Source organism: Lampetra fluviatilis, chromosome 21 (genome assembly GCF_964198595.1).
Source record: "Lampetra fluviatilis chromosome 21, kcLamFluv1.1, whole genome shotgun sequence".
In the NCBI taxonomy this organism is placed as follows: domain Eukaryota; kingdom Metazoa; phylum Chordata; class Hyperoartia; order Petromyzontiformes; family Petromyzontidae; genus Lampetra; species Lampetra fluviatilis.
The window spans coordinates 7997325-8023672 of record NC_136295.1 but is presented as its reverse complement, the minus strand read 5'-3'; the positions used below and the strand labels follow the sequence as shown (position 1 = coordinate 8023672).

Here is a 26348-nt window from a genome sequence, read left to right as displayed (position 1 = left end):
CGCGTGGCACGAGCTCTAGAGCTACCCTCGTGGAAAAAACCGCCGGAATCGATGAAGGGGCGGCGGCGGGGGTTATAACATGAGCGCAAAGACATGGGTGGCCCCAAAAGTGCCTTATGGCATAACGTCCTGAGACGTTTCTCTTGGAGAGAGTCGGGCGCAGCACAACCGCGGAAGCCCACACAAAAGTTTGCAAAAAAGCGAGTTTTCAGAGATAGGTGCGCATTTTTATTACGTGGCTTATTCACGTAAATGACCACCATGATAATTATTTACTTACAAAACATATGAACGAACGATGGAGAGAAAAGTACTGCTGATGGCAGAACTCTGCCGGCTGATATACGGCACTGCCTATGACAAACAAAAAAAATCACCCAGAATGCATTCAACCCCGCGAGATGTCAGGAGCTAAGCAGGCTCAAGTGTGGACATTAAACCCAGTCACACCTCGGAAGCCAAGCGGATTTGAGCCTGGAAAATCAACCGCCGTCAACACTGGTTGTTCCGGGTTTGAGTCGCGGTGTTGATCATTCCTTACATCTCAAGCTTTCGCAACGCTCGACTGCGAGCAATGCGATTCATTAACCCCCGACCCATGCCGAGACTAGAGGGTGGGTCTCCAATATCCCCCCCCCCCCTCGCACCGCCTACAACCAGGGCCAGCGGTGAAGCACTCAAATCCAGGAGTGGATTGACGCGACGTCGGCTCGCTGGTTACCAAACTGCCGACATCGCCGGGTTTCCCAGGTGCCGTGGCCTCAGGTAAATCCTTTTGGGGATCACACCGAGCGGTGGAACCAGCTCGTCATAAGTACACGTCTCATCATCGGCCACGCACCAGGGAAACTTCTCCTCAATTGCCTGCAACTTCGCATTTTCCTGAAATTTCACAATTCCCCACAACTTTCCTGCCATTTTTAAACTGCCTGCAAATCCATATTTGCCCGCAATTTCTCAATTGCGTGCAATTTCTCAATTGCGTGTATTTTCTCAATTGCCCGCAATTTCTGATCTGCCTGCAATTTATCATCTGTCCGCAATTTACTCTGTATGTATCCCATAACACCTTGGACACGCTTGCAAAGAGGACGTTCCATCTCAAAACAGATTATCGAGATAAAATACTTGATATGATTTAAAAAAAACACAGGCGGTCTGCGGTTTACGATCGTCCGGTTAACGACGATTCGAATTCACGACGTTGACGTAATGGCCACCCCCCCCATGGATCTTTCACGGTCTAAAAACTTTATTTGCAGCTTCCGGCAAGACTCGGAACGCGTTTGAACAGAATCGGTCAGATTTTTCCCGATGTGACTTGGCATGGAACTTTTGTTATTCTCGAGTGTTTTTGTGGATGTTCACTTACTAAACCCTATTAAAGACGCCTCATAAAAAGAGAAAAACACATCCGCAAGTGATGTTTATACCGTTTCTATCATCTACAGTAAACCCTTGTTAATTCGACACATATGGGGGCTCTGGTCTTGCCGAATGATATTACGAATTATGTAGAACGGTACTCCCCAGTGCATCCTGCCAAAATATATATTTTTGCTTCCAAATGTTTTCCAAAAATTATTTGACAAAAAATATAACACTTACCATCAGTAACCGGCACTGCAGGCCAAGGAGGAGGATGTGTGGTAGGTTCCATGTGGTAGGTGACAGGTTGTGGAGGGGGGGCTTAACGCACTACTGTATGTACTGTATGCCAATGCATGCTAAATGCATGCTAAGTGCCCATGACGAATTACTGGTATTTCTGCCGAAGGCGCAGCCGTGCCGAATTACCCCCAATCACGAATGATCAAATACCGAAATAACGAGGTTTTACTGTAAGGGGAAACTAGGGTCCGATTTTACAATGGGGTTTCCAGGAACGCATTGTGCAGGACCGCCTGTATAAACAATTCCTGACGGTGGCATTGTAACTCACATCCGAGTAAATAAAGCACTGCGTGCATTAAAAGGCGGATTGATGGGTCGATTCATCTTCATATTCTTAGGCTGATGGTAACCGCGTCGATTCGCGATGTGTGTTCAAATCAGCATGTGGCGTATGCAAATTGTTCAGATCAAACCCAGAAGCCAGTGGAGGAACAACCATTAAATTTGTATGTCGTATGTAAATGGGATCCCATGTCGCCTGCAGCCACTAGAGACATTTACCATTTTCTTTCTCCAATAAATAAATAAACCGATTCTTGAATCGAATTCGGAAACATGAATCGCGATAAATCATTGAATTTCCAGGAGGGTGAATCGTTCCACCTCTGTGACCACACATTAACTCAAATCGGCACCTCATTAAGAAGCTCATCAGCCAATATTTTTTTTTAGTTTCCAAAAGAAAACCCTGATTGCGGAACAGTCAATTTACAGAAGGTAACCGAATGCCCGCACTTAAATATATATTTTTAAATATCAAACATAATCCTGAAACTTTGGCTCTATTTCATATGCAAAATTCTAGAAAACTTTTAACTTCCATTCAATTTAATCTCAACGGTTTAAAAACACGAATCCCCCCCCTCCCCAGCACACGGATTAATTTCACATGCTATGCGTCAAATTTCCATTTGCTATGTGGCCCTGGGAGCAAAGATCAGCCAACACGCTCCACACACAGCCACATATGCTGCACAGCTTTGGAGTCAGCGATGGGAAATCATATTTTTTTCCCTTGCGTTTGTTTCAGTGGCAGCTGTTGTGTTGGTTTGTTTCAAGTTTTGCGCATTACAGTAGATGATGCTTCGAACCGTTAACGTCTTTTTTTGAAGGTCACGGAGAAACGCCCGTAGAATCTGGCGCGCGTTGATCGATGCTTTTTCGAGTGGTTAAACGCAAAACAAAAAATGAATAGCAAACAAAAACAACCGAGTTACTGAATAGCAACAAACTGGCCAATGTGTAAACTTATATAACAATCTTGACTTGAAGCTTTCGTGACTGCAGGAATCCATACTCTTTGGTTCTTTCGGTAAAGTCACGTAGGTATGAATAAAAAAAATCACGACGTTTCGGGCACAACACAAGCGTCCGTCATCAGGTGGGAAAGCATGGTCAGCTGCTGAGGCAGACTGTTTTAAAAGGTTTGAAATGAGTGTAGCTCAAGGGTTATAAAGAAGTGGCCGGGGCTAGTGATGTTAATGTGAGAAATTAGCATGTAACTGTAAGATAGGAAAGCGGCCTCCTCGACGAGGGCATGGAAGTGACTATGTTAATGTGAGAGATTAGCATGATGTTAATGTGAGAAATTAGAGGGCACGGAAGTGGTTATGTTAATGTGAGAAATTAACATGATGTTAATGTGAGAAATTAGAGGGCACGGAAGTGGCTATGTTAATGTGAGAGATTAGCATGTTGTTAATGTGAGAGATTAGAGGGCACGGAAGTGGCTATATTAATGTGAGAGATTAGCATGATGTTAATGTGAGAGATTCGCATGATGTTAATGTGAGAAATTAGAGGGCACGGAAGTGGCTATGTTAATGTGAGGGATTAACATGATGTTAATGTGAGAAATTAGCATGATGTTAATGTGAGAAATTAGAGGGCACAGAAGTGGGTATGTTAATGTGAGAAATTAACATGATGTTAATGTGAGAAATTAGAGGGCACGGAAGTGGCTATGTTAATGTGAGAGATTAGCATGATGTTAATGTGAGAGATTAGAGGGCACGGAAGTGGCTATATTAATGTGAGAGATTAGCATGATGTTAATGTGAGAGATTAACATGTTAATGTGAGAAATTAGAGGGCACGGAAGTGGCTATGTTAATGTGAGTGATTAACATAATGTTAATGTGAGAAATTAGCATGATGTTAATGTGAGAGATTGGCATGTAACTGTAGAAAAGAAGAAAAGCGACCTCCTTGACGAGGAAGTGCAACCCAGGGAATTGAGGGAATTCTTCTGGGCCGGATGGTGGTGGGAGTCAGGTTTTAGATAGGAGGCCGTGTGGGTGGCTTTCCTGTAGACGGAATGTCCCAGCGAGCCATCAGGTCTCTTCTCGATCTAAACATCCAGGAATGGTAGCTTGCGATCCTTTTCCACTTCCATGGTGTCATCTACGTATCTCGTCCACAAGGACGTAGGGTGGATGTCTGGATGGCATCTGTCTCAAAATTTTCCATGAAAACATTCGCTACCACTGGCGATGAGCGAGAATCCAAGCAGGCTAAACTGGTTCCCTCTGAGAAAGGGGTGCGATAAGCCAAAGTACTCGACAGCACAGACGACAAACTGTACACCTTTGATAATAGGTTTTCCCCTTTTGTCTGGCAACAAAACAGTTGTTAAGATGTTAAAACACCAAACTGAAACATTTTACAAGGAATCATGTCTGCATTAACCACAATGCGTGTGGTCAGAATGCAAACAAAAAACACTCTGATAATATATGCATTGTCCTTGACACGATTTCTTGCAAAAGGTTTCAGTTTGGTGTTTTAACATCTTGACACCTGTTTTGGTGCCAGAAAAAAATGGGAAAAACCTATTATTATATTTTGGTACTGGCAAAGGAGGTCCCATAATGTGCACCTTTGTTGGGGGTTGTTGGCTTAGAAGGCGATTAATTGTGTAATTAAATAAAATATCATAGCATTAGCCCCAGCTGCAAAGCTGCAGGAAACGCTGTCGTCGATTGACTGGTGTTGAGTTGCGAGGCGGGAGAGAGGTGGAGCAAGTCTCATTAATTACCTCCGGTCGAGGTGGCCGGGTGGCTCGGAGGTCAGACAGCCAAGCTAGCACGACCCTGGGATGGAATGCGGGCACCGGCTGCCTCCAATTAAAACGCGTTCTTAAGTCCCGCGAAGTTGAGGACCTCGGAATGCTCACGAACTGGTTTAAAAAAAAATAAGTGGCTACAATTTCCAGTTCTGAGAATGGCAATATCGGTGTGACCGTCATCATGTGATGAACTCTACCCCCTAACATGCAGAGTGGGTAGGAAAATGCTGCCCTCTACTCCGTGTGTGTACCAGAGGACACTGAGGTAGCTCTGTAACATCCGCTTTCCGTGTACCATTGTCGGACACGAATAAGGGTCGCAACCGAACTGTTCAGAAAATTTTCAAACAGATTCTGCCCCGTGACGTGCCGCCGACAACATAATTGGGATACAATCGGGGGGCGGGGGGGGGGGCCAAGGCACTTCATGGGGGGGGGGGGGGAACCAAGCCTAAAAATCGTTTACGTACGGTCTGTGGTGGGCGAGGGCGTGGTGAAGACCGCCACGTGATCCGACAGAGGATTGGCGACAAGGACGGCCACAGACAGCTGCACGCTCCACTCCACTGCAGGGCCACACGCACAGACACACCGAGAGCAAACGCGATAAGGAATCTCCCCCCACCCCGCCGCCCCATATAGCCTTAACAGACTGTTGGGGCGTGTGCTTAGCGAGTTGCACCTATGAAGGCCGGCACGACACACGAAGGGGGGGGGGGGGCAGTACCACGCCCGGCCACCTTTGTCTCCAAAGTGGCGGTGTTTCACACAAGGCGCGAGGTACTCATTTGAGGCCGAGTCGATCTAGGGGAGGCCCAGGACCGTTTTAGATGATCGTCACTGGTGTTGGTCGTGAGCAAGAGCCGAACTCGGGTCGCTGGGTTTGTAAGGGGCCATCCATTTAGTACGTACGCATGGAGGGGGGAGGGGGGGTTAACCCAAATGCGTACGCTTGCGTATGGGGGCTCTACTGACAATGTACGTACGCATAGGAAACGGGGGGGGGTGAAGCCTCGATAATAATTTGTCTACATTGGCTTTCAAATGAGTTAGATAGTCCGGCGTTGGACTGTTTGCTTAAACACGTTAATATCATTAATCCTTGATCGTTTCTGCGTAACCTTTTAAAACAGGCCACCATATTGTTTTAGGCAAGTCAACAAAGATCACATTCATTTGGTGACAACTGATATTAACTACCTCGCCTAGTTTTCAGGAGGTTGTGGGTTCAATCCCAACCCTGATGCCTGTATAATTGGAGTTGGCATGCTCTCCCTGTATTCGTGTGGATTTCTGTCTGGGCCCTCCAGTTTTTCCCTCCACATTTAGAATCAACATGCATTTATTTAAGAGTATTTGGCCGCGGTACAATTGCACGCGATAAGTCACTTTGTTGAGCGATCATATGCGGTCAGGTCGTTTAAGAAAGAGAGCTACAGAGCTCAAGCGGCCCTTACCTGGTAAAATAAATAAAACATTTACAGTTTAGTTTACCCGATTAATTCCTGGCATGCGTGGCTTGGCCTCAGTTAAATCCTTAAAGTGGTATCATCCCGACAGAAGCCGGTCATGAGTACACATCTCATCACTGGCCAGCCACGCGTGGCGGTACACAGAGGGAGGGGTGGGGACAGGGGTGGATGGGGGGGGGTGGAAGGTGGGGTTCAACGCTTACACCAACAGCTGAGCAGGTTCCACACGTGCAGGAAGCCGGTGTCGGTCGCCCCCACCAAGTACTTGCAGGAGTTCTTGTTGCCGAAGCAAAGTTGCCTGAAGGTAAAATATAAAATCAGAATCTACATTTATCCTGGAGGAGGAATCTGACGCCATTCAAAACTTAAATGAAGAGCTTCGTGGGATTCATCTTCTTGGTTCTTTCGGTAAAGTCACGTAGAATGGAAATAATAAAATAGAATAAAACATAATAAAAAAAATTCTCACGACGTTTCGGCCACTCGACAGACCTGCCTCTCCACCTGAGGACGGCTGCTTCCGTTGTGGCCGAAACGTCGTGAGAATTATTATTTTTATTTTTTTCCATTCTACGTGACTTTACCGAAAGAACCAAGAAGATGACTCCCTGCAGTCACGAAAGCTTAAAATCGAAAAAGCTTCGTGGGAGTCGGACTCGGCCCACTTTGTGCGGAAGTCAACAGTGTTTTTTTTTCCTAAGATGAGACTTGCCGCCCCTGACATAGGAATTTCCATCACTGGCTTAGGGTTATAATAAGTTTAAATTTTTATTTCAGCAGAAAATCCAGCACATGTTCTGTGTGTGCATGTTTGGATATATACGTGTAAGAGACTCGCCTTTTGGCGTCATCTGGTCCAACCCATGTGAGACAAGGAGAGCTGTCTCGGGTGTGGACCAATCAACTTCAAGGACAGTGCACATTATCAGAGTTATGTTTTTTGTTTGCATTATGACTGCAGGTATTGTGGTCTATGTAAACATGACTCCTTGTAAAAAAGGTGTCAATTTTGTTGCCAGATAGAAGGATAAAAAAACAATTATCGAGACTCACCCTGGTCAATGAATTGCCCTCAATAGGGACTACCCAGACCAATCATCGCCCTCTACTGGTAGACTAAATTAACCAACTAAACTATTTTACTCTTAGGTTCTTTCGGTAAAGTCACGTAGAAAGAAAATAAATTAAATAACAGAATACGACGTTTCGATTGCAACACAAGCAATCATCATCAAGTAGAACTAAATTTGAGAAAGAAAAAAAACACAGACATGGAGACATACAGACAGATACACAGACCCTGTGTGTCTATGCTGTGTCTCTGTTTCCGTGTCTGTCAAATTTAGTTCGACCTGATGACGATTGCTTGTGTTGCAATCGAAACGTCGTATTCTATTACTTAATTTATTTTTTCTTTCTACGTGACTTTACCGAAAGAACCAAAGAGTAATTCCTGCAGTCACGAAAGCTTCAAATCAAGTTTAAACTATTCTTATTTGACCAGGTAAGGTCCACTCAGCTGTATAGCTCTTTATCAAAAGTGACCTGGCCACAAATGATAGCTCAACGAAGTGGCTTATTACCACGTGGAAATTTATCAGCCAAATAGTCAAAACACATGTTAATTCTAAATGTGGAGGGAAAAACCGGATGAGCCGGAGAAAAATCCACACGACCACAGGGAGAGTATGCAAACTCCAAATATACAAGCGTAAGGGTCAGGATCGAACCCACGACCTCCTGCATACCAGGCGAGGTAGTTAACGTCTCGCCACCGCGGCGCTCCAAGCCGCTCTCGAATGCCACCCCAGGTCGCTCTTAAAAACGAAACTACATCCCTGGCCTCCCGAGTTCGCACGCGGCTGAACCAACCGTCAACGCCCCTACCGAACGTGACCCCCCCTACCCTCCTTCCCCTACGCTGCAGGTGGTGCGCGGCATATGTCGCGTACCGGATGCCCCCTGGCGGCTGGCAGAAGGTCGCCCGCATCTCCCAGCACTCGGGCTCCCACAGCGTGACCACGGAGCCAAAGGCGACGGCCAGCACTGATCCGTCCTCCGAGAAGCAGCACGTGGTGGCCGGAAGCTTCCGGAAGGAGCCCACAAAGTCGCAGCTCCAGTTCACCCCTCCTCCCTCCTCCTCCTCCTCCTCTTTCACCTTCCTCACCTCCTCTAATGAACACACACGCGTGCGCGCCGACACACGGACGGACGGTGCAGGCGAGTGCAGGTCAGTGCGTGTGCTGGCGTGACAGGGTGGCGGCTGCAGATTTACGAGCGGTTTAGATAGTTACTTGCCACTGATGTTAGCCGGGGAATCAAACACGGCCCCCACTGGGTTCACGACTGTGTTCAGCAAAGTGCGTGTTTTAGGTATGCGTGGTGCTGGCTACCCGTCCGTTCTCACGTGTGCCGTAACGGCCTTTATTAGGTGCTCTCTAACCTAACAGCGCTTGCCCCAAAAAAATCTAAGGATATACGACAGAAGTTCTTTGTCTTCATGTGTACACAGAAAATCCCCGGGTCACGGAAGCGTTCAGTTTCTGAGATCGAGCCGTAATCCTATTTTCACGTACGTCAGAAACTGAAAATTTTCCCCCCAAAATCAACGATAAGATCCCATGGTGTTTTCCCCTACCCGATGACCAATTCGGTTTCACCGAGTACCGTATCTCGCTGTCGTCCGTTATTTATTGCTACCTGCAGCGTAACGCTGTACATATGCTCTGCACTTCCTACAATTATTTTATTTAAATCGAATTACTACCCTAACACTAATCATAATTAAACTAACGGAACATATGCTGTATCCAATTGTTAATGAATACCACGAAACATTTTAATATTAATTGTTAACAGAAAGCAGTCACTTCGCAAATGTTTGTTTAGGCCTGGACTTCTCCGATCGCTGTTGGCTGAGACCACAAGCAATGGAAGTACATACGGTTAATAACTCATGAAATAAGATTAGAATAAAAAAACTAGCAATAGAAACATGGGGAGAAAAAGACAGGTCTACGCATAGAAAACAATTACGTAATGTTACAAAAGGAAAATAATTCCGTAACGCTACGAAAAATTCCATTTACCTTAATTCTAGTGAACATGTCAGTTTTATTTGGGTCCCAGAAAAAAAACTTCCCATGCCACCTCGCTGCTTATCTCAGCTCGTCAGGACAAGACACAACCAAGAGGCGCCTGGGGCCAGGCACGGGGGCCCGGTTACCTGCGGCCTCTGGGTCCCGCGCAAGCGTCCACACTTTGAAGCGTCCGTCGAGCGAGCAGGTGACGAGGGTCGACTCCGTCTCCCGTCCCGGCCGTTGCCGGCGGAAGCAGACGGCGGTGATGTCGAGGTCGTGCGGGGCCGCCACCGTCGTGTTCAGGACGAAACTGCGAGCGCACGAGCGGTAGCGCAGCAAAGCAAAAGCCCCAAAAAAATCAGGGGAAACTTGCGACTCACGAGCCAATGCGGTGGCGCCTCTCGCGGGAGGGGGTTGGCTTCCCACCGTGCCGAGCTGGAACCAAACCACGATCACCAGGGCTCACGACACGCCTCTATCTGGCTCGTTGTACGGCTCTCGAGAGGTTAACGCTCCAATTATCTCGAATTAAAGACTTCGGATGTTGGAGAGCGTGATAGAATCTATGCGCGTGCAAGCTTTTTCTTTCCCGCTTCGTTGGTGCTGTGCACAAAGGTAGCGTCGTTGTCGGGAGGCGGGCAGGGACAGAGGTAGGCAGGAAGGTAGGTAGGGAGTGGGGGCAGAGATGAATGCCTCGAAGAGAATCCATGCGTATGTACAATTTTTCCTCCCGATTTCAGCAATCAGGAGGAGGAGGGGGGGGGTGGGGAGGGCTGCATTTGAGGCCTCACCTCTGCTGCTGAACGTCGAAGGCCCAGAACTTGAGCTGGATCTCGGGCTCCGCGTTGAGGCCTCCGGCCCGCTGCTCCACGGTGGCGAGCCAATCGCCCAGCGTGTCAAACGTGGCCTTGTGCAGCTCGGTCTGCACCAGGCCCCGCTGGAAGATGTGCTCCTGTTGCACGATGTCCAGCTGCACGTGATGGGAGGAGAGAACGAGACACAGCTTTGGATTCCAGCTTACACGGGAAAGCCCGCTCGCGTCCAGACCAGAGCGCTCTCCCGCTCGGCCACGTTACAGCAGAAGTGCAATGTGGCCACGCTGCCGGCGCGTCACAAGCCTTTTGTGTGTCGGCCGCAAATTGAGACCCCACGGAGTGGCCGGTAAGAGGTTGCCGTGCGGCACGTGCTCACGTCGTAGAGGAGCTCGTCGGTGCCGAGCGAGTAGAACTGCAGGCAGCCGGGCTTCCCGTTGAGCGCCAGAGCCTTGCTGCGCGGGTCCACGATGAGCCCCGTGCTCGCGGAGCCTCCTGCACCCAGCAAAACCGGCGGCACGAGCAGCGTCAGTATCAGCAGAACCAGCAGCATATCAGCAGCACCAGCAGCACCATCAGCAGCATCAGCAGCATCAGCAGCATCAGCAGCGTTTGTATCGGCAGTGGCAGGAACAGCAGCATCAAGCAGCTTCAGCAACATCAGCAGCACCAACAGCATCAAGTATCAGCAGCATCAGCACCAGGGAGCGTCAGTACCAGCAGGACCAGCAGAACCGGTGACACTAGCCGAGCCAGCAGCAACAGTACCAGCAGCACCGGCAGCACCCGCATCAGATACGATCACAAACAGCAGGGCCCTCTCGCCACTTGCCTCTCACGAGGCCTTGAATGACGCGGACCACAAACAGGTTGCTCTTGACGATCGTTATTTCTGGAAAGAGAAAGACAAGCATGGAGGCGGCGATGATCTGCTTTTACGACGTTTACGATGTCATGTTAACGCCACTGTGGATCGATTTACGACGCATCTCAAGACGTGACTCCAAAACACATTCGTGTCGGTCTCTCACAGCTTTTGCTACGCTCGATTCCGAGCAACGCGAATCATTCGCCACAACCCGAGACTAGAGGCTGCTCAAGTATCCTTCAAAAAACACTCTTCCCCCCCTCGCACCGCTGACTAGGGCCCGCGGTGAAGCTCAAATCCAGGAGTGGATTGGCGTGACGTCGGCTCGCTGGTTACCAAACTGCTGACCTCGCCGGGTCTCCCAGGTGCCGTGGCCTCAGGTAAATCCTTTTGGGGATCACACCGAGCGGTGGAACCAGCTCGTCATAAGTACACGTCTCATCATCGGCCACGCACCAGGGCAACTTCTCTCAGTTGCCCACAACTTATTATTTGCCATTAATTTCTCAACTGCCTGCAAACCCATATTTGCCCGCATTTTCTCAATTGCGTGCATTTTCTCAATGGCCCGCATTATCTCAAATGCCTGCAATTTCTCATCAATTGACTCTGTATGTGTACCATAACACCAACTCTTATTGGGGGCGCTTTACGGCTCAAAGGTGACCGATGGTGTGAACGCGTGAGCCACGGGTGGGTGGGGGGAGGGATTAGGGGGGGGGGGTGGGATTCGGGGGGGGGTGGGGGGGGACACAAGACACTGGGGGCGCCGTGGCGGTACGTACTGTTGTCGACGTGCCCCGTGGCGAGCAGCGCGCCGCACGGGGACGTGCTCACGCTCGAGATGGGTGCCCCCAGGCGCGGCAGGAAGTCCTTCTGCTCCTCGGCGCAGTGGCGCCACTGGACCAGCACGGCCTCGGGGCCGCCTGTGAGCAGGCAAGTGCCTGCAGGCAAAAGGTCGCAAACGGGTTTTGATTCCTTACCCGCACCCGGCCGCACCAGGGTCGCATATGGGTACCCGTAGCCGGCCGGGTACGGGTAGCCGTTCCCTACCCGTACCCTACCCAAAATGAGTGACAAACGGTTACTCACCAGTGACTCACGGCCTGACCGTACCCGGCCGCACCAGGGTCGCAAACGGGTACCCGTACCCGTAACCGGCCGGGTACGGGTAGCCGGGTATCGGGTAGGGTACGGGTATCGGGTACCCGGTTGCAACCTCTGCTGCAGGCCGCACGCAAAAGTCGGGTGCGTCCGGATGGGCCGACTTATACAGAGCCACGGATCGCTGGCTACAAACGCCGGCTGGTTAACACGAGTCGAGGACATTAGAGGCCTATTTGCATTGGATCCACCACAGCACGCCATCACTTAGACTATTTAAACTGAACAATTTTTAATATTTTACCAGGTAAGGCCACCCGAGCTAATATAGCTCTTCGTCAGAAACGAGCTGGCTATCAAAAATGACAGCTCAATGAAATGGCTTATCATGTGGAAATGTATAGCAGCCAAATACTCCAAACGCACATTTCTAAATGCGGACCCGTAGAAAAATACACGTGATCACGGGTAGAGACACGCGCAAGCTCCAAAGATACACCAGGCGTCAGGGTTGGGATTGAACCCACGAACCTCCTCTATACCTTCTAGATTTGAAGCTTTCGTGACTGCAAGGATTCATATTCTTAGGTTTTATCGGTAAAGTCACGTAGGTAAAAAATTAAAATTAATCAAAGTAAAATAAAACTCCTCTATACCTGGCGAGGCAGTTAACATCTCGCCACCGTGGTGCCCCCCCCCCCCTCCGAGGCTGGTGTCCACCAGGATCGTCAAGAAACCCAATCTGAAACAGCAAAATGTTCCTTTACCTTCGGCAGAGTAGGCAAGGTCAGACACCCCCTCGGAGTGCCAGTGATACGTGGAGAACGTGTACTGCTTCTTGTGCCAAAAGTTTCTCCTGAAAAAGACGAGCGAAATAACCATGGTTCATCGAACAATTTCGAATAAACAAAAAATGAATCCCCCGTCGACCCACTAGCACAGCCAGCTACGTATGGTGCGAAAGAAGTTCAGCGTACACAACAGAGTTCCCTCGTTATCCGCCATAATTGGAATATCCGCGAAATCGCATCTGGAACTCTGCACGACCGCATCGAGAGAGAAAGAGATGCGACAAAGCAATGATGCGCAGCAGCAGCATCATCATCATCACTTAAGGAAAGTTAATTATTAAAGTATTAAATAATAGTTTATAAAGTACTTTTATTTCCATAATGGTTATTACCAATTTATAACATTTCGTGTTGATAATTTCCACGTATTTAATCGCTTATTTAAGTTTTAAGTTAAGGTTTTCGAGGGCCAATATCATGGGCCCACGAAATTTGCTGTTCACAAGCTTCTCTGGAACGTATCCCTCGTGAATAACAAGGGACTACCACCATTAACTCATGGACGAGGGCCGGTCGTGGAGCCTTGAAGGACCATACTTCACCGCGTTGGTCAGTGTGAGTTAGTGAAGGGGAGGCCCCTCCCCCCCCAGGAGTGATTTGGATATCGCTCGCCACAGACGATGGTCCGTGGGGTCCAGGAACCGAACCCGAGTCGCAGGGTTAATCACGCGGCAGTGCACTAACCACAGCGACGTCGACCCACGTAAAGAATCGTTATTGCTCATGCATTTGACGCTACGGGTATGTGCTTGCTTTTTCCAGATATAACAAATATCAAAAGAAAAAAACTCGGGTGCGATATAAATCACGGACCCGACGTCCTCCATCAAGGGCCTGGATGGGAGGAGGAACACACATCCCACGATAATAATACTTGCTTTCATATTGCGCCCATAACGAGTTATTGTATTTAGTCTAGGGTACGCCCCCTAGTGGCAGCTTGTCTTTATGTGGCACAAGATGAGCACACAGCACTGTCTGGTCGGAGGCAATGTTGTTCTTGGTTGTTCCGGTAAAAAATACTTGGCAAATTTGGACCGTGACACTGACACAAAGTGGCTTACTATACGTCTTATAATCACATCACGGGGGATCTTTAACGCCTTTTGGCGTCATCTGGTCCAACCCATGTGAGACTAGGCTCTAAGCAAAGCTGTCTCGGGTGTGGACCAATCAACTTCAAGGACAGTGCATATATGATCAGAGTTATGTTTTTTGTTTGCATTATGGCTGCAGGTATTGTGGTCTATGCAAACATGACTCCTTGTAAAAAAGGTGTCCGTTTTGTTGCCAGATAGAAGGGTAAAAAAGCAATTATCATATTTTTATTACTGGCAAATGAGGTTCCAATGGTGTGTGGCACCTTACAGTTAATACAGACACACCGCAGTATTAACCAGGGCTGCCGGCGAGGAGCGTGTAGGGTAGCACCTTGAACCGTTAAACTCTCAGCTGTGCGGCGAACGCGCCACTGCTCCTGCACCGCATCCCTGAACAAACCCCAACAACCCCCCACCACCTGCCACCACCGACTTAGTTTCGCGTCTCCACTCACCACAGGCGAATCCTGCCGTCGACGTGGCCCGTCGCTATGCAGTCCTCCGTGGGGTGGCACGCCACCACGACGAACGTGTTGTCCGTCTTCTTCTTCATGTTCGACTTTAGCGTCAGCCTGCGGCCCACCCCCCCACCCCGCAGACCCAACGACCGATTACAGCGCAGTTCCATTTCTTTGACAGTGTATGTGCGTACACGAGCAACCCCCTTTTGTCGATTGTAAACTATTTATATTTTACCAAGTAAGGCCCACTGAGCGATATAGCGCTTTTTCAGAAGCCATCTGATCCACAAATGATAGCTCAACAAAGTGGCTTATAGCGTGGAAATTTATCGCAGTCAAATACTCTAAAAGAACCCCCACCGACCTCAAAGATAAACAATAAATACGTTTTTAGTGGCTCATTAACATGATTTCCATTACCCGTATTTTTGTTCTGTCGAGGCCACTGCTCCCCAAAATTACTAAGAGGGCTGCGCCGCCCTACACTTGGCATAATCCACGTGACATTTACTTTCATCTCACCAATTCCACTTCTTTTTCTTGAGGTGGAACACCCCGAGCATGTCGTTTTGTACAAACGCCAAGTACTCCCCCTGCAACAAAATGAAGATGACAAGCCGATGTAAACCGCGTAGTCGAGACAAATTATTGTGGCGGTGCACGAGCTGAATGAGTGCCATAGCCCGAAACGCCACCTATTATATATTTTAATATTATTTTTAAGGCCACAGTACTATTGACAAATACGTTGTGATTTTTTGTTTGTTCAACTACGTAAGACCTTCACACGACGATGACAGATTTTATATGCTGGCTTCCACGACCACTATTATGATTCGTACTTAATTTATTTTGGGTTAGATCACCGTCTAAGATGTCAATTTCTAACTGTAACCTTCCACCGTCTCAAATAGCCAATAAAATCAAGTTTTCAGGTCATAGACAAATACACCAATTGATTCGTTTATGAGCAGAAATGTTGAAAGCAAACTAAATTCAACACTTTGGCACAACGTTCCTCCTGCATCACCATCAGGTGGTAACAAAATCTCAGCTCACGCGTTAACGAGCGTCCTAATTTGGGGTCCACAAAAGCAACGGAGCTGTAATTTCTAATTAATTAAACACTTTCCGTGTCATTCCGACTGCGTGGCAAGATAATCGTCTGCAGGGAGAATACAAACAACAGAAGACAGACGGATAAAGAGAACTCGAGGCAACAGCCACGATCATCACGATGACCCACCGGGGATGGGGGGGGGTTGGGGGGGGGCTGTGGCGCAGGTGGGGGAGGCACTCACGTGGCAGCTGAACGAGACGGATTTTTCAGAGCACTCCGACGTCTCCACGACCTCATCGGACTCCGTCACCTCTACCTCCACCTCCGGCGACTTGGGAACGGCGAGCGCCAACAACTGGAACCTCCCTGCTCAAGGCGACACGGGCCGTTGTTTAAGGGCTTCGAGATTACTTTATTTGACCAGGGGTGGTGTCAACGTCAACGAGACCAAGATAGCTTTAATTTGCAAGGAGCGACACGGGTCAGCATTATTACTAAAGCTGAACGAATTAAAACGAGAACAAAAAGTTACCGCATCTATGACATGACGACTTGAAAAAAAACGCAAACGTTATTTCCCTCCAGATTGAATGCAGCACAAATTAAGAAACTAAGCTCCAGGAATATGAACATTAAACAGATATAGGGTGACTTTCATCCTGATATGTAAACAAACAAGGGTATATGTCTTTTACAAGTAGGGTCGCTGCGATACTATGATACAAGTCAGCGAATATTCCGTTTGGCAAATATTGTTCAATGCCACTTTGCGACTTGGCCTCAGGTAAATCCTTAAAGTGGTTTCATCCCGACCGAAGCCGGTCATGAGTACACATCTCATCACAGGCCAGCCACGTGTGGCCTACTGGCGCCACGGTTTCAGAGTAAGGGTCGCGCCTCCTCCAAACGACAGGCACTACCAAGTCTCGTACAGCTTAAAGGTCCGCGATAATATCGTCCAATTTTGCTAAAACATAGTTCCGTCGGGATTTTCGCTCGTTTTATTCACTGAAAATTCTCATTTTCCTGACGATCTATTTCTGAAAGAACAATAGTTCAAAATCACGAAAATAATATTTAATTAAAAAACATGCTATTTCCCATTAAAGGCGTACTATGTACAGCGCTGTCCATAGGGGGGTGCGGGGTATGGGGCAAATTGCACTGTGCCTATAACGTTATAACGCGGAGAGATCAACTCGTTATAACGCTGTGTCCGAGCGGTCGCTGACGAACTACTTACTTGAGCTGCATGGCCAAGTGGTACGATACAGTATGCGGAATGATATAGTAATGCGGCGGCGTAACCTCAGGTATTTGTCCCGCCATCTCACCTTGCGCGTGCATAGTAGTAGTAGTACATCGTATCCCGGCAAACTTTATCGCGAAATTATTTCAAGGGGAAATAGTTTTCGCCGAACGCGGGCGGCACTTTTCAGAAACGAATCTACTGCCGTGCTAAACGACGACTCGCTGTGTAAGCGGGAGTGCGTGAGGAGTTGGAAAGTTGGTAAAAACCTGGTACAGCTGTGCCGGAGCCGTTGGTCTCTTTGGTGCTGAAGACGTAGAGGCGGCTGGGGGTGGTGACACAGGTGAAGAGCGCTAGCAGGGGACGATGCACCAGGAACGTCTGGTAAAAAAAAAGACGTTCGACTCAAATCGTAAACCACCACACGCGAGTTCTGGGTCATCCTCGCTCGCCATCGAACAAAGATGGTCACTACATCGCGTGCTTTCAAATGTGCTTCTGCAGCAGTCTGGAACTGCTCTTCCTTCCGATATTCAGAAGCCACTGGAGCGATGCACTTTAAGATCTAGATTGAAAGCTAATTTCTTTAAAACAGCTTTTTGTGTTCAATTTGTTGTCCTTCCCCCACACCTCAGATGAGCACGGTGATTTGACCTCCGACCAAAGTTCTTAAGAGACCCATATCAACAACTGCTTAGAAGCTGCTGCATTTATCAAAAGGTGAAAAATGTTCATAATATTTAGCAAATAGTATGCATGAAAGTGTGCACAATGATAAAATATAACTGAGTGTTTCCTATACCTTAATCAGGATGCCATCCATGTAATCCCAGAGCTTAATTGTGCCATCTTCAGAGCTGGAGTAAGCCTGCAAAGCACAGCATATAATTTAAAACACGTTAAGAGACTTGACGAGCAAACTATGAGTGCCAGCAAAGTGCGAGCATTCACGTGGTAATAGGGGGTGGTCGCGCTTTCGCCGCATGTGCACAGACTCGCGGTTCGAATCTGGCAGGCCTGGTTAATACTGCGGTGTGTATCAACTATGAAATAAGCGCCATCTGCTTTCATTTCACGCCAAAGATCCCAAGATGTAATTCATGATCCAAATTTTACAATGTACCAGCAAAAGAGTCAACTGGTACTATGTCTGTGAAAAGTGGTGCCTTTTTTTATAGCCGTGGCTGTTAAGAACTGCACAAATACCGAATGTACTAATTATTTGATTGAACAAAGTACCAATTAGGTGATCAGGTTAAAACGAGCTGAGGGACCTGAAGGTAGTTGTTGGGGTTGAGTTGGATTCCTGTGACGAGTTGTCCATGTCCCGTGAGCTCGTGCAAGGTCTCGCCCGTTGCAGTGTTGAACACCTTGATGACGTCTCCCGATGCGCACAGCAAATACCTGCACACATGGCGCGATCCAGACACGTGCTACTCTTAATATACAAAATACGAATATCCCCAATATATCCTTAACACTGTTGAGGCAAGCACTGCTAGAGCATCGAAAAACGAAACTTTTATTTTACCAGGTAAAACCCACTGACCTATACAACTCTTTTTCAGAAGCGACCTGGCCACAAATGATAGCTCAACGAAGTGGCCGATTACGTGCACCATTTATAACAGCCAAATCGTCTAAACGCGTGATGTTGATTCTAAATGGCAATCGAAAAACCCAGGGACCCAGAGAAGCATCCACACGACCATGGGAAGAGAGACGCGCAAATTCCAAACACAGAGGCACAAGGGTCGGGATCTGCTGTACACCTCCTAGATACACCAGGCAAGGTAGTAAACATCTCTCCACCGTGGCGCTCTCAAGGCTGGCCACAGCACAAGAGAAGGGTGGGTGGCCAACACCACACCCGGCCGCTCCCCATCTTTACACATCGCACCAGGCACTCAGCGACGGTCGAGGTGACCTCGGATAGGGTTCTGGACCGGTACAGAAATTCGTCACCGATGTTGGTTGCAAGCGGGAATTAAAATTCGCGTCCCTAAGTTCGTAGCACAGTGCGCTAACTAATACTCCTAATGTAATCGCGCACGCACAGTGAACAGAAGGCACTATGGTTAATGCTGTGGTGGACAGCTGGTCATACAGCCCATGCACTTCATGCACCAAGAGGTTTTTAGAGGGGCTGTTTTGATCTCCTCGTGGAGACGATTCTGCCAGCAGTGGCACGAGCAATTGCAGGGCTGCGCCTTTGATCTTCTATGAATAATATTATTAACTAGTCCATGGTCAATTCAACTGCCGGACAAGGGCCCTCGCCACCAACAACGTCATAACCTCGTTCTAAAGAAATCGATTTAATCTAATGATTGTTATTACATGCCATATGCCACCTTATTTTTTAAGAGCGCTAATTGAAAGCTTTTAGAGTGTGTGTTTTACAGCCTGAAACGGCTGCAAACTGCTCTTGATCCAGCACTTTGGAGGACGAGGGTTGGCGGATCGGAGATTTGGAAGCGAGGGTTTTGGTGCATCAGTGATCTGTGGCAATATCTCGATTGTGGCAATATCCCAAAAACCTGCCCGGGCTTCAAAGGTGCTTGAGAGGAGGCCTTGAACACCGTCGTCGCAAAGATTACGTGGGGCGCATTAAATCCAACAGGAGAAAAAACGGCTAGATGATGATCATCTACGACGGTGAGCCGTTCGTTCAGCAAAACAAGATAAGGGGCCATCCATTTAGTACGTACGCATGGAGGGGGGTTAACCTAAATGCGTACGCTTGCGTATGGGGGGGGGCTCTACTAACAATGCAAGTACGCATAGGAAACGGGGGGGGGTGACCTTCAAATGAGTTAGATAGTCCGGTGGTGGACTGTTTGCTTAAAGACGTTAATATCATTAATCCTTCATCGTTTCTGCGTGGATTAAATATCGGCCGTTCTATAGGATTCGGGGGGGGGGGTACATGGAGGGGGGGGGAGTACAGGGAGGGGGGGGGGGAGTACAGGGAGGGGGGGGGGGGGAGTACAGGGAGGGGGAGGTACAGGGTACAGGGGGGGGTACAGGGAGGGGGGGTACAGGGAGGGGGGGGTACAGGGAGGGGGGGTACAGGGAGGGGGGGTACAGGGAGGGGGGGGGTACAGGGAGGGGGGGTACAGGGAGGGGGGTACAGGGAGGGGGGTACAGGGAGGGGGGGGTACAGGGAGGGGGGTACAGGGAGGGGGGGGTACAGGGAGGGGGGGGTACAGGGAGGGGGGGTACAGGGAGGGGGGGAGTACGGGGAGTACAGGGAGGGGGGGGGGGGGGGGGGAGTACAGGGAGGGGTGGAGGTACAGGGGGGAGTACAGGGAGGGGGGGGGTACGGAGGGGGTACAGGGAGGGGGTGGGAGTATGGGGGGAGGGTACAGGGAGGGGTGGAGGTACAGGGAGGGGGGGTACAGTGGGGAGTACAGGGAGGGGGAGTACGGGGGGGGGGGTACAGGGAGGGGGGGGAGTACGGGGGAGTACAGGGAGGGGTGGAGGTACAGGGAGGGGGGGATACAGGGAGGGGGGGGGAGTACGGGGAGGGGGGGGGGAGTACGGGAAGGGGGAGTACAGGGAGGGGGAGTACGGGGAGGGGGGGGAGTACGGGAAGGGGGAGTACAGGGAGGGGGGGGGGGAGTACAGGGAGGGGTGGAGGTACAGGGGGGAGTACAGGGAGGGGGGGGTGAGTACGGGGGGGGTACAGGGAGGGGGGGGGGGTACGGGGGGGGTACAGGGACGGGGGGGGGGGTACAGGGAGGGGGGGGGTACAGGGGCGAGTACAGGGAGGGGAGGAGGTGGGAGTATGGGGGGAGGGTACAGGGAGGGGTGGAGGTACAGGGGGGAGTACAGGGAGGGGGGGGGGGAGTACGGAGGGGGTACAGGGAGGGGGTGGGAGTATGGGGGGAGGGTACAGGGAGGGGGGGTACAGGGAGGGGTGGAGGTACAAGGAGGGGGGGGTACAGGGTGGAGTACAGGGAGGGGGAGTACGGGGGGGGGGTACAGGGAGGGGGGGGGGGAGTACGGGGGGGTACAGGGAGGGGGGGTACAGGGAGGGGTGGAGGTACAGGGAGGGGGGGATACAGGGAGGGGGGGGGGAGTACGGGGAGGGGGGGGAGTACGGGAAGGGGGAGTACAGGGAGGGGGGGGGGAGTACAGGGAGGGGGAGTACGGGGAGGGGGGGGAGTACGGGAAGGGGGAGTACAGGGAGGGGGGGGGGGAGTACAGGGAGGGGTGGAGGTACAGGGGGGAGTACAGGGAGGGGGGGGGTGAGTACGGGGGGGGTACAGGGAGGGGGGGGGGGTACGGGGGGGGTACAGGGACGGGGGGGGGTACAGGGAGGGGGGGGTACAGGGGGGAGTACAGGGAGGGGGTGGGAGTATGGGGGGAGGGTACAGGGAGGGGTGGAGGTACAGGGGGGAGTACAGGGAGGGGGGGGGAGTACGGAGGGGGTACAGGGAGGGGGTGGGAGTATGGGGGGAGGGTACAGGGAGGGGGGGTACAGGGAGGGGTGGAGGTACAAGGAGGGGGGGGGTACAGGGTGGAGTACAGGGAGGGGGAGTACGGGGGGGGTACAGGGAGGGGGGGGGGTGGGGGGGGTACGGGGGGGGGGTACAGGGAGGGGGGTACAGGGAGGGGTGGAGGTACAGGGAGGGGGGTACAGGGAGGGGGGGGGGGAGTACGGGGGGGGTACAGGGAGGGAGGTACAGGGAGGGGGGTACAGGGGGGGGGGTATAGGAAGGGGGGTACAGGGAGGGAGACGTCAAGTTGACAGATTTTTACGTAACCTACTAAATGGATGGCCCCCAATGGCTCGTCATTTTTTATTAAGATTTCATCTACTCGTGTGTCAATTGATGATTTAAAAAAAAAACCCGCACCGTGTAGCGGCCTTCATCAACAGTAGACTGGTTTCCGACGGAAAGGCCTTCAGCCAGCAGTGAATAACCCATCTTATGATGAAGAGGGCCTTAATGCATCGGTAGACCATAGCTTATGATTAAACAAATATATATACTGAGAGGCATTCATCCAGAAATGGATAATTACAGCTTCTGATAAAAAATGGTGAGGCCTTCACCCAGGGAGTGGCAATTGGATAGACGGTAGCTTAAGATACTAATATTAACAGAGTCCTTAATTCATCAGTGGAGTGACCATAACGTATAATACAAATGACGGGAAGAATTAATGCTGGATTGGTTACCGTGCTAGACCACAGCTCAAAATAACGCCGAGTAGGCCTTCGTTCAGCGGTAGACATACTAAATTATTGGTAGGCCTTCATGCAGAAGTAGCGGATAGCTTACGACGATAATGGGTTCACATGGCACCGGATCGCCCCTGACTTCCAATTATATTATTAGTATTAATCTGACGAAGTTTAATCTCAACGTGAGTAAACCCGCCACGGCACAGACACTGCAACGAGCTATATCACGCAGGGCGCACGTGTTCTCAAAAGCCTCGCCGCTCAACCGGATCCCCTGCAAACTTAAAACACACAGACAAGTAAAACAATAAAACCATTATCGTTAATTTTGCAACGGCGCTCACTTTCCGTCGTTCGTGAAGACGGGCCTCCTGAAGACGAGCCTGCTGCCGCCGCTTCTCGCCACGCGAACTCCACTCGGCTCCTCGTCCACGCTCATCACCCCCATGGCCTCCGTTTCTCTAACCCTGCTGCTGCCTCTCTCGCTCGCTCCCGGCAAATGGAACTCCCCACCCAGCACCACCACCCACCACCACGTGTCTCTCACTACCCCCCCACCACCACCACGCTGCCGACACGTGGTCAGTAACGTGTGCAGCGCGCCGCCATCTTACCAAGGGGGAGGGGTATTAAATAACGCTGGATGACGTCATCGACACGGGACGATCCCTCGCCCCCTCCCCCGCCCCGCCACAACGTTGTAGACAACACCACCCCCCATGTAAGATGGCCGCCATTATATGTTGAGCTGATGGCGTCACAGAAATTGGCTTCACTTCACCAATCAAGCGGCGTCTTGCGGCTCGGTCACGTTGTTGTTTGGAAGCGTTAACACTGCGAGGTTGTTGTTGGTGGTGGTGGTGGTGTCACGCGCGTGAAGACGCTGCGTTGAGTTTGTCAAGAGCGTAGCGTTCGTTGAGCAACGTCGCGGCGATTTTGGCCATTGTTCGCGTCCAATTTTGGAACGGGCATGCGGGCGATAAAGCAACGCGGCTTGTCGCCGCCACTCGTGTGTGCGATGGCACGCGGAATATTCTGCGGGTTTCTAATCCCGCGTTGCATCTGGTGTTGGCACGGGTCCTGTGTCATCGACACGTGCTGCCGCGGATTTCTGAGAACTTCCGCGGATTTCTAATCCCGTGTTTCCGGGATTGTCACCGGACCTGTGTCTACACGTGCTGTGTGCTGCCGCGGATTTCTAAAGACTTCCGCGGGTTTCTAATCCCGCGTTGTATCCGGGATTGGCACCGGGCCTATGTCATCGACACGTGCTGCCGCGGATTTCTAAAAACTTCCGCGGGTTTCTAATCCCGTGTTGTATCCGGGATTGGCACCGGCCCTATGTCATCGACACGTGCTGCCGCGGATTTCTAAAGACTTCCGCGGATTTCTAAAGACATCCGCGGGTTTCTAATCCCGCGTTGTATCCGGGATTGGCACGGGGCCTGTGTCATCGACACGTGCTGCCGCGGGTTTCTGTCACGGATCACGCTTGAGTTTGATTTGTGTTTCACCACCGTCATTCGCCGTGTTCAATCCACTGCTGGATTAAGACCTCCACCGCCAACCAACCAACAAGCCGTCACGGCGCCACCACCACGCTGCTGCACACCAGGTGATCCCCATCGCTCCCTCTTAACTCGCTTGGAATATATCTCCCCTAGGAACGCGTTTCATTCCTCGACTGCTCTGCCACTCCCGTTATTCATTCCTCGACTGCTCTGTCACTCACGTTATTCATTCCTCGACTGCTCTGTCACTCACGTTTTTATTCATTCCCCGACTGCTCTGTCATTCACGTTATTAATTCCCCGACTGCTCTGCAGCTCACGTTGTTATTCATTCCTCCACTGCTGTGCCACTCACGTTATTCATTCCCCGACTGCTGTTCCACTCACGTTATTCATTCCCCGACTGCTCTCACTCACGTTGTTATTCATTCCCCGACTGCTGTGCCACTCACGTTATTCATTCTTCGACTGCTCTGTCACTCACGTTATTCATTCCTCCACTGCTGTGCCACTCACGTTATTCATTCCTCGACTGCTGTTCCACTCACGTTATTCATTCCCCGACTGCTCTGCCACTCACGACGTTATGCATTCCTCGACTGCTGTGTCACTCACGTTATTCATTCCCCGACTGCTCTCCCACTCACGACGTTATTCATTCCTCGACTGCTGTGCCACTCACGTTGTTATTCATTCCCCGACTGCTCTCCCACTCACGTTATTCATTCCTCCACTGCTTTTCCACTCACGTTGTTATTCATTCCCCGACTGCTCTTCCACTCACGTGATTCATTCCTCGACTGCTGCCACGACCATATCAAGCGACGTGTCCACGAGTTCCGATTCTCAACATTTCCTGCAGTGTCCCCAGACCTTGCGCTGTCTTCTCCAATACACGCGATCATCTTCCCCGTCTCTTCATTTGTTTAATCCCTTTGATCCTAGGGATCGATTTGCACAATCGAACAACCCTCGAGTCTCCGCGACAAATCGTACATTTCACCTTTTATTTCATAATTATCACGAGTTCAACTTTTTTTTTTACACTGCCCGTTTTATTTCTTCCTTTTAAATTACTAATGTCGATACGTGCTGCTAAATCGATGATAATTAATCGATGTGCCATCGGGGGCGTTTGGTTTGTTGCATTGCGTTAAGGATAATGCTACAAAATAAACCAGATTTTGAGATTTCTTAACGTTGATCATAAAAATACCTCTGCGTGTTCCTCTTTGTTACTGGCTTACCACTGTGAACAATGATTTATTTTTGCTCGGATTAATTATGTTGAATTCATTGTTGTACAGTACTTGAAAAGTGTTCTTGCACTTTGTGATCATGTTGGTGCCACAGATCACGCTGGCAAATGCCACATACACAAGGAAAATGTTTAAGACATATATCCTGCCATTCTGACCCTTCTTAATGATTGTCCTGCTAGTGCCCCTTTTCAAGGTCATAACACAAAGACAAAGTTTCGATTTAAAGCTTTCGTGACTGCAGGGATTCATCTTCTTGGTTCTTTCGGTAAAGTCACGTAGAAGGAAAATAATACAATAATAAAATAAAACATTATAAATAATTCTCACGACGTTTCGGCCACAACGCAAGCAGCCGTCTTCAGGTGGAGAACAGGTCTGTCGAGAAGGCAGAGTCTGACAGACCTGTTCTCCACCTGAAGACGGCTGCTTGCGTTGTGGCCGAAAAGGCGTGAGAATTATTTTATTATGTTTTATTTTATTATTTTATTATTTTCCTTCTACGTGACTTTACCGAAAGAACCAAGAAGACAAAGATTGGCCCATGACGCCTTCAGCAGCAAGTTGCTGCTGTTGTTGGCTAGTTGAACCCGGTGAAGGCCGACACGGGGATATTGGTACAATGTGGACTGTGTGAACTTTTTTGTATTTTTACACGCTTTTATTTAACTCACTCTATATTCTTGGTTCTTTCGGTAAAGTCACATATTTTGATTAATAATAAAATAATCAAAATATGAAACAATAAGAATTCTCACGACGTTTCGACTGCAACACAAGCAATCATCATCAGGTGTGAAATCCACAGCAAGAAAATTTGAAAAAAGTGGCGCCACTTTTTTCAAAATTTCTGCCACTTTTTCTTGCTGTGGATTTCACACCTGATGATGATTGCTTGTGTTGCAATCGAAACGTCGTGATAATTTTTATTCTTTTATATTTTTATTATTTCCCTTCTACGTGACTTTACCGAAAGAACCAAGAATATAAATCCCCGCAGTCACGAAAGCTTTAAATCAAAATTTAACTCACTCTGTCTGTTGTTGTCGTATCCTCAAATCTTGTAACTCAATTTTAACCCACTTCCCAATGTGGTATCAACCGAAAACTTGGTATACTTATGTCATACTGATGGCAATACTATATTCTATCATAAAAAAAATAGATTTTTAAACAATATTTTTACACGCTTTCTATTAACTCACTGTCTGTTGTTGTTGTCGTCGTATCCTCAAATATTGTAACGCAAGTTTAACCCACTTCCCAATGTGGTATCGACTGCAAACTTCGTATACTTATGTCTTACTGATGACAATACTATATTCTATCATAAAAATTTGTAAACAATCTTTTAACACGCTTTTATTTAACTCATTCTGTGTGTTGTTGTCGTATCCTCAAATCTTGTAACTCAATGTTAACCCACTTCCCAATGTGGTATCGACTGCAAACTTGGTATACTTATGTCTTACTGATGACAATGCTATATTATATCATAAAATTTAAAATTTGTAAACAATCTTTTAACATGCTTTTATTTAACTCATTTTGTCTGTTGTTGTCGTATCCTGAAATCTTGTAAC

At 49.3% G+C, this 26348-nt stretch overlaps 2 protein-coding genes across 3 annotated transcripts in view; one reads left to right on the top strand and one right to left on the bottom strand.

The window, feature by feature from the left end:
* WDR75 (WD repeat domain 75) overlaps positions 1 to 22500 on the bottom strand; it is a 32379-nt gene extending 9879 nt beyond the window's left edge. The window contains exons 1-16 of the mRNA XM_078865993.1: positions 22340 to 22500; positions 18073 to 18202; positions 17601 to 17666; positions 17068 to 17179; positions 15791 to 15915; positions 15012 to 15082; positions 14484 to 14600; positions 12845 to 12933; positions 11759 to 11917; positions 10938 to 10997; positions 10485 to 10600; positions 10085 to 10263; positions 9440 to 9603; positions 8166 to 8385; positions 6417 to 6511; positions 5212 to 5307 (exon numbers count right to left, since the gene is read on the bottom strand). Coding sequence (XP_078722119.1) covers positions 5212 to 5307; positions 6417 to 6511; positions 8166 to 8385; positions 9440 to 9603; positions 10085 to 10263; positions 10485 to 10600; positions 10938 to 10997; positions 11759 to 11917; positions 12845 to 12933; positions 14484 to 14600; positions 15012 to 15082; positions 15791 to 15915; positions 17068 to 17179; positions 17601 to 17666; positions 18073 to 18202; positions 22340 to 22443 — 1903 coding nt within the window. The 5' untranslated portion in view covers positions 22444 to 22500. The remainder of the gene's footprint in view (positions 1 to 5211; positions 5308 to 6416; positions 6512 to 8165; positions 8386 to 9439; positions 9604 to 10084; positions 10264 to 10484; positions 10601 to 10937; positions 10998 to 11758; positions 11918 to 12844; positions 12934 to 14483; positions 14601 to 15011; positions 15083 to 15790; positions 15916 to 17067; positions 17180 to 17600; positions 17667 to 18072; positions 18203 to 22339) is intronic.
* Positions 22501 to 22796: 296 nt separating this feature from the next.
* The window catches only part of LOC144938191 (solute carrier family 40 member 1-like), a 32237-nt gene continuing 28685 nt past the window's right edge, over positions 22797 to 26348 (top strand). For both annotated transcript variants that reach the window (XM_078865990.1, XM_078865989.1), the window contains exon 1: positions 22797 to 23610. The gene's annotated coding sequence lies outside the window, so the exon portion shown is untranslated. The remainder of the gene's footprint in view (positions 23611 to 26348) is intronic.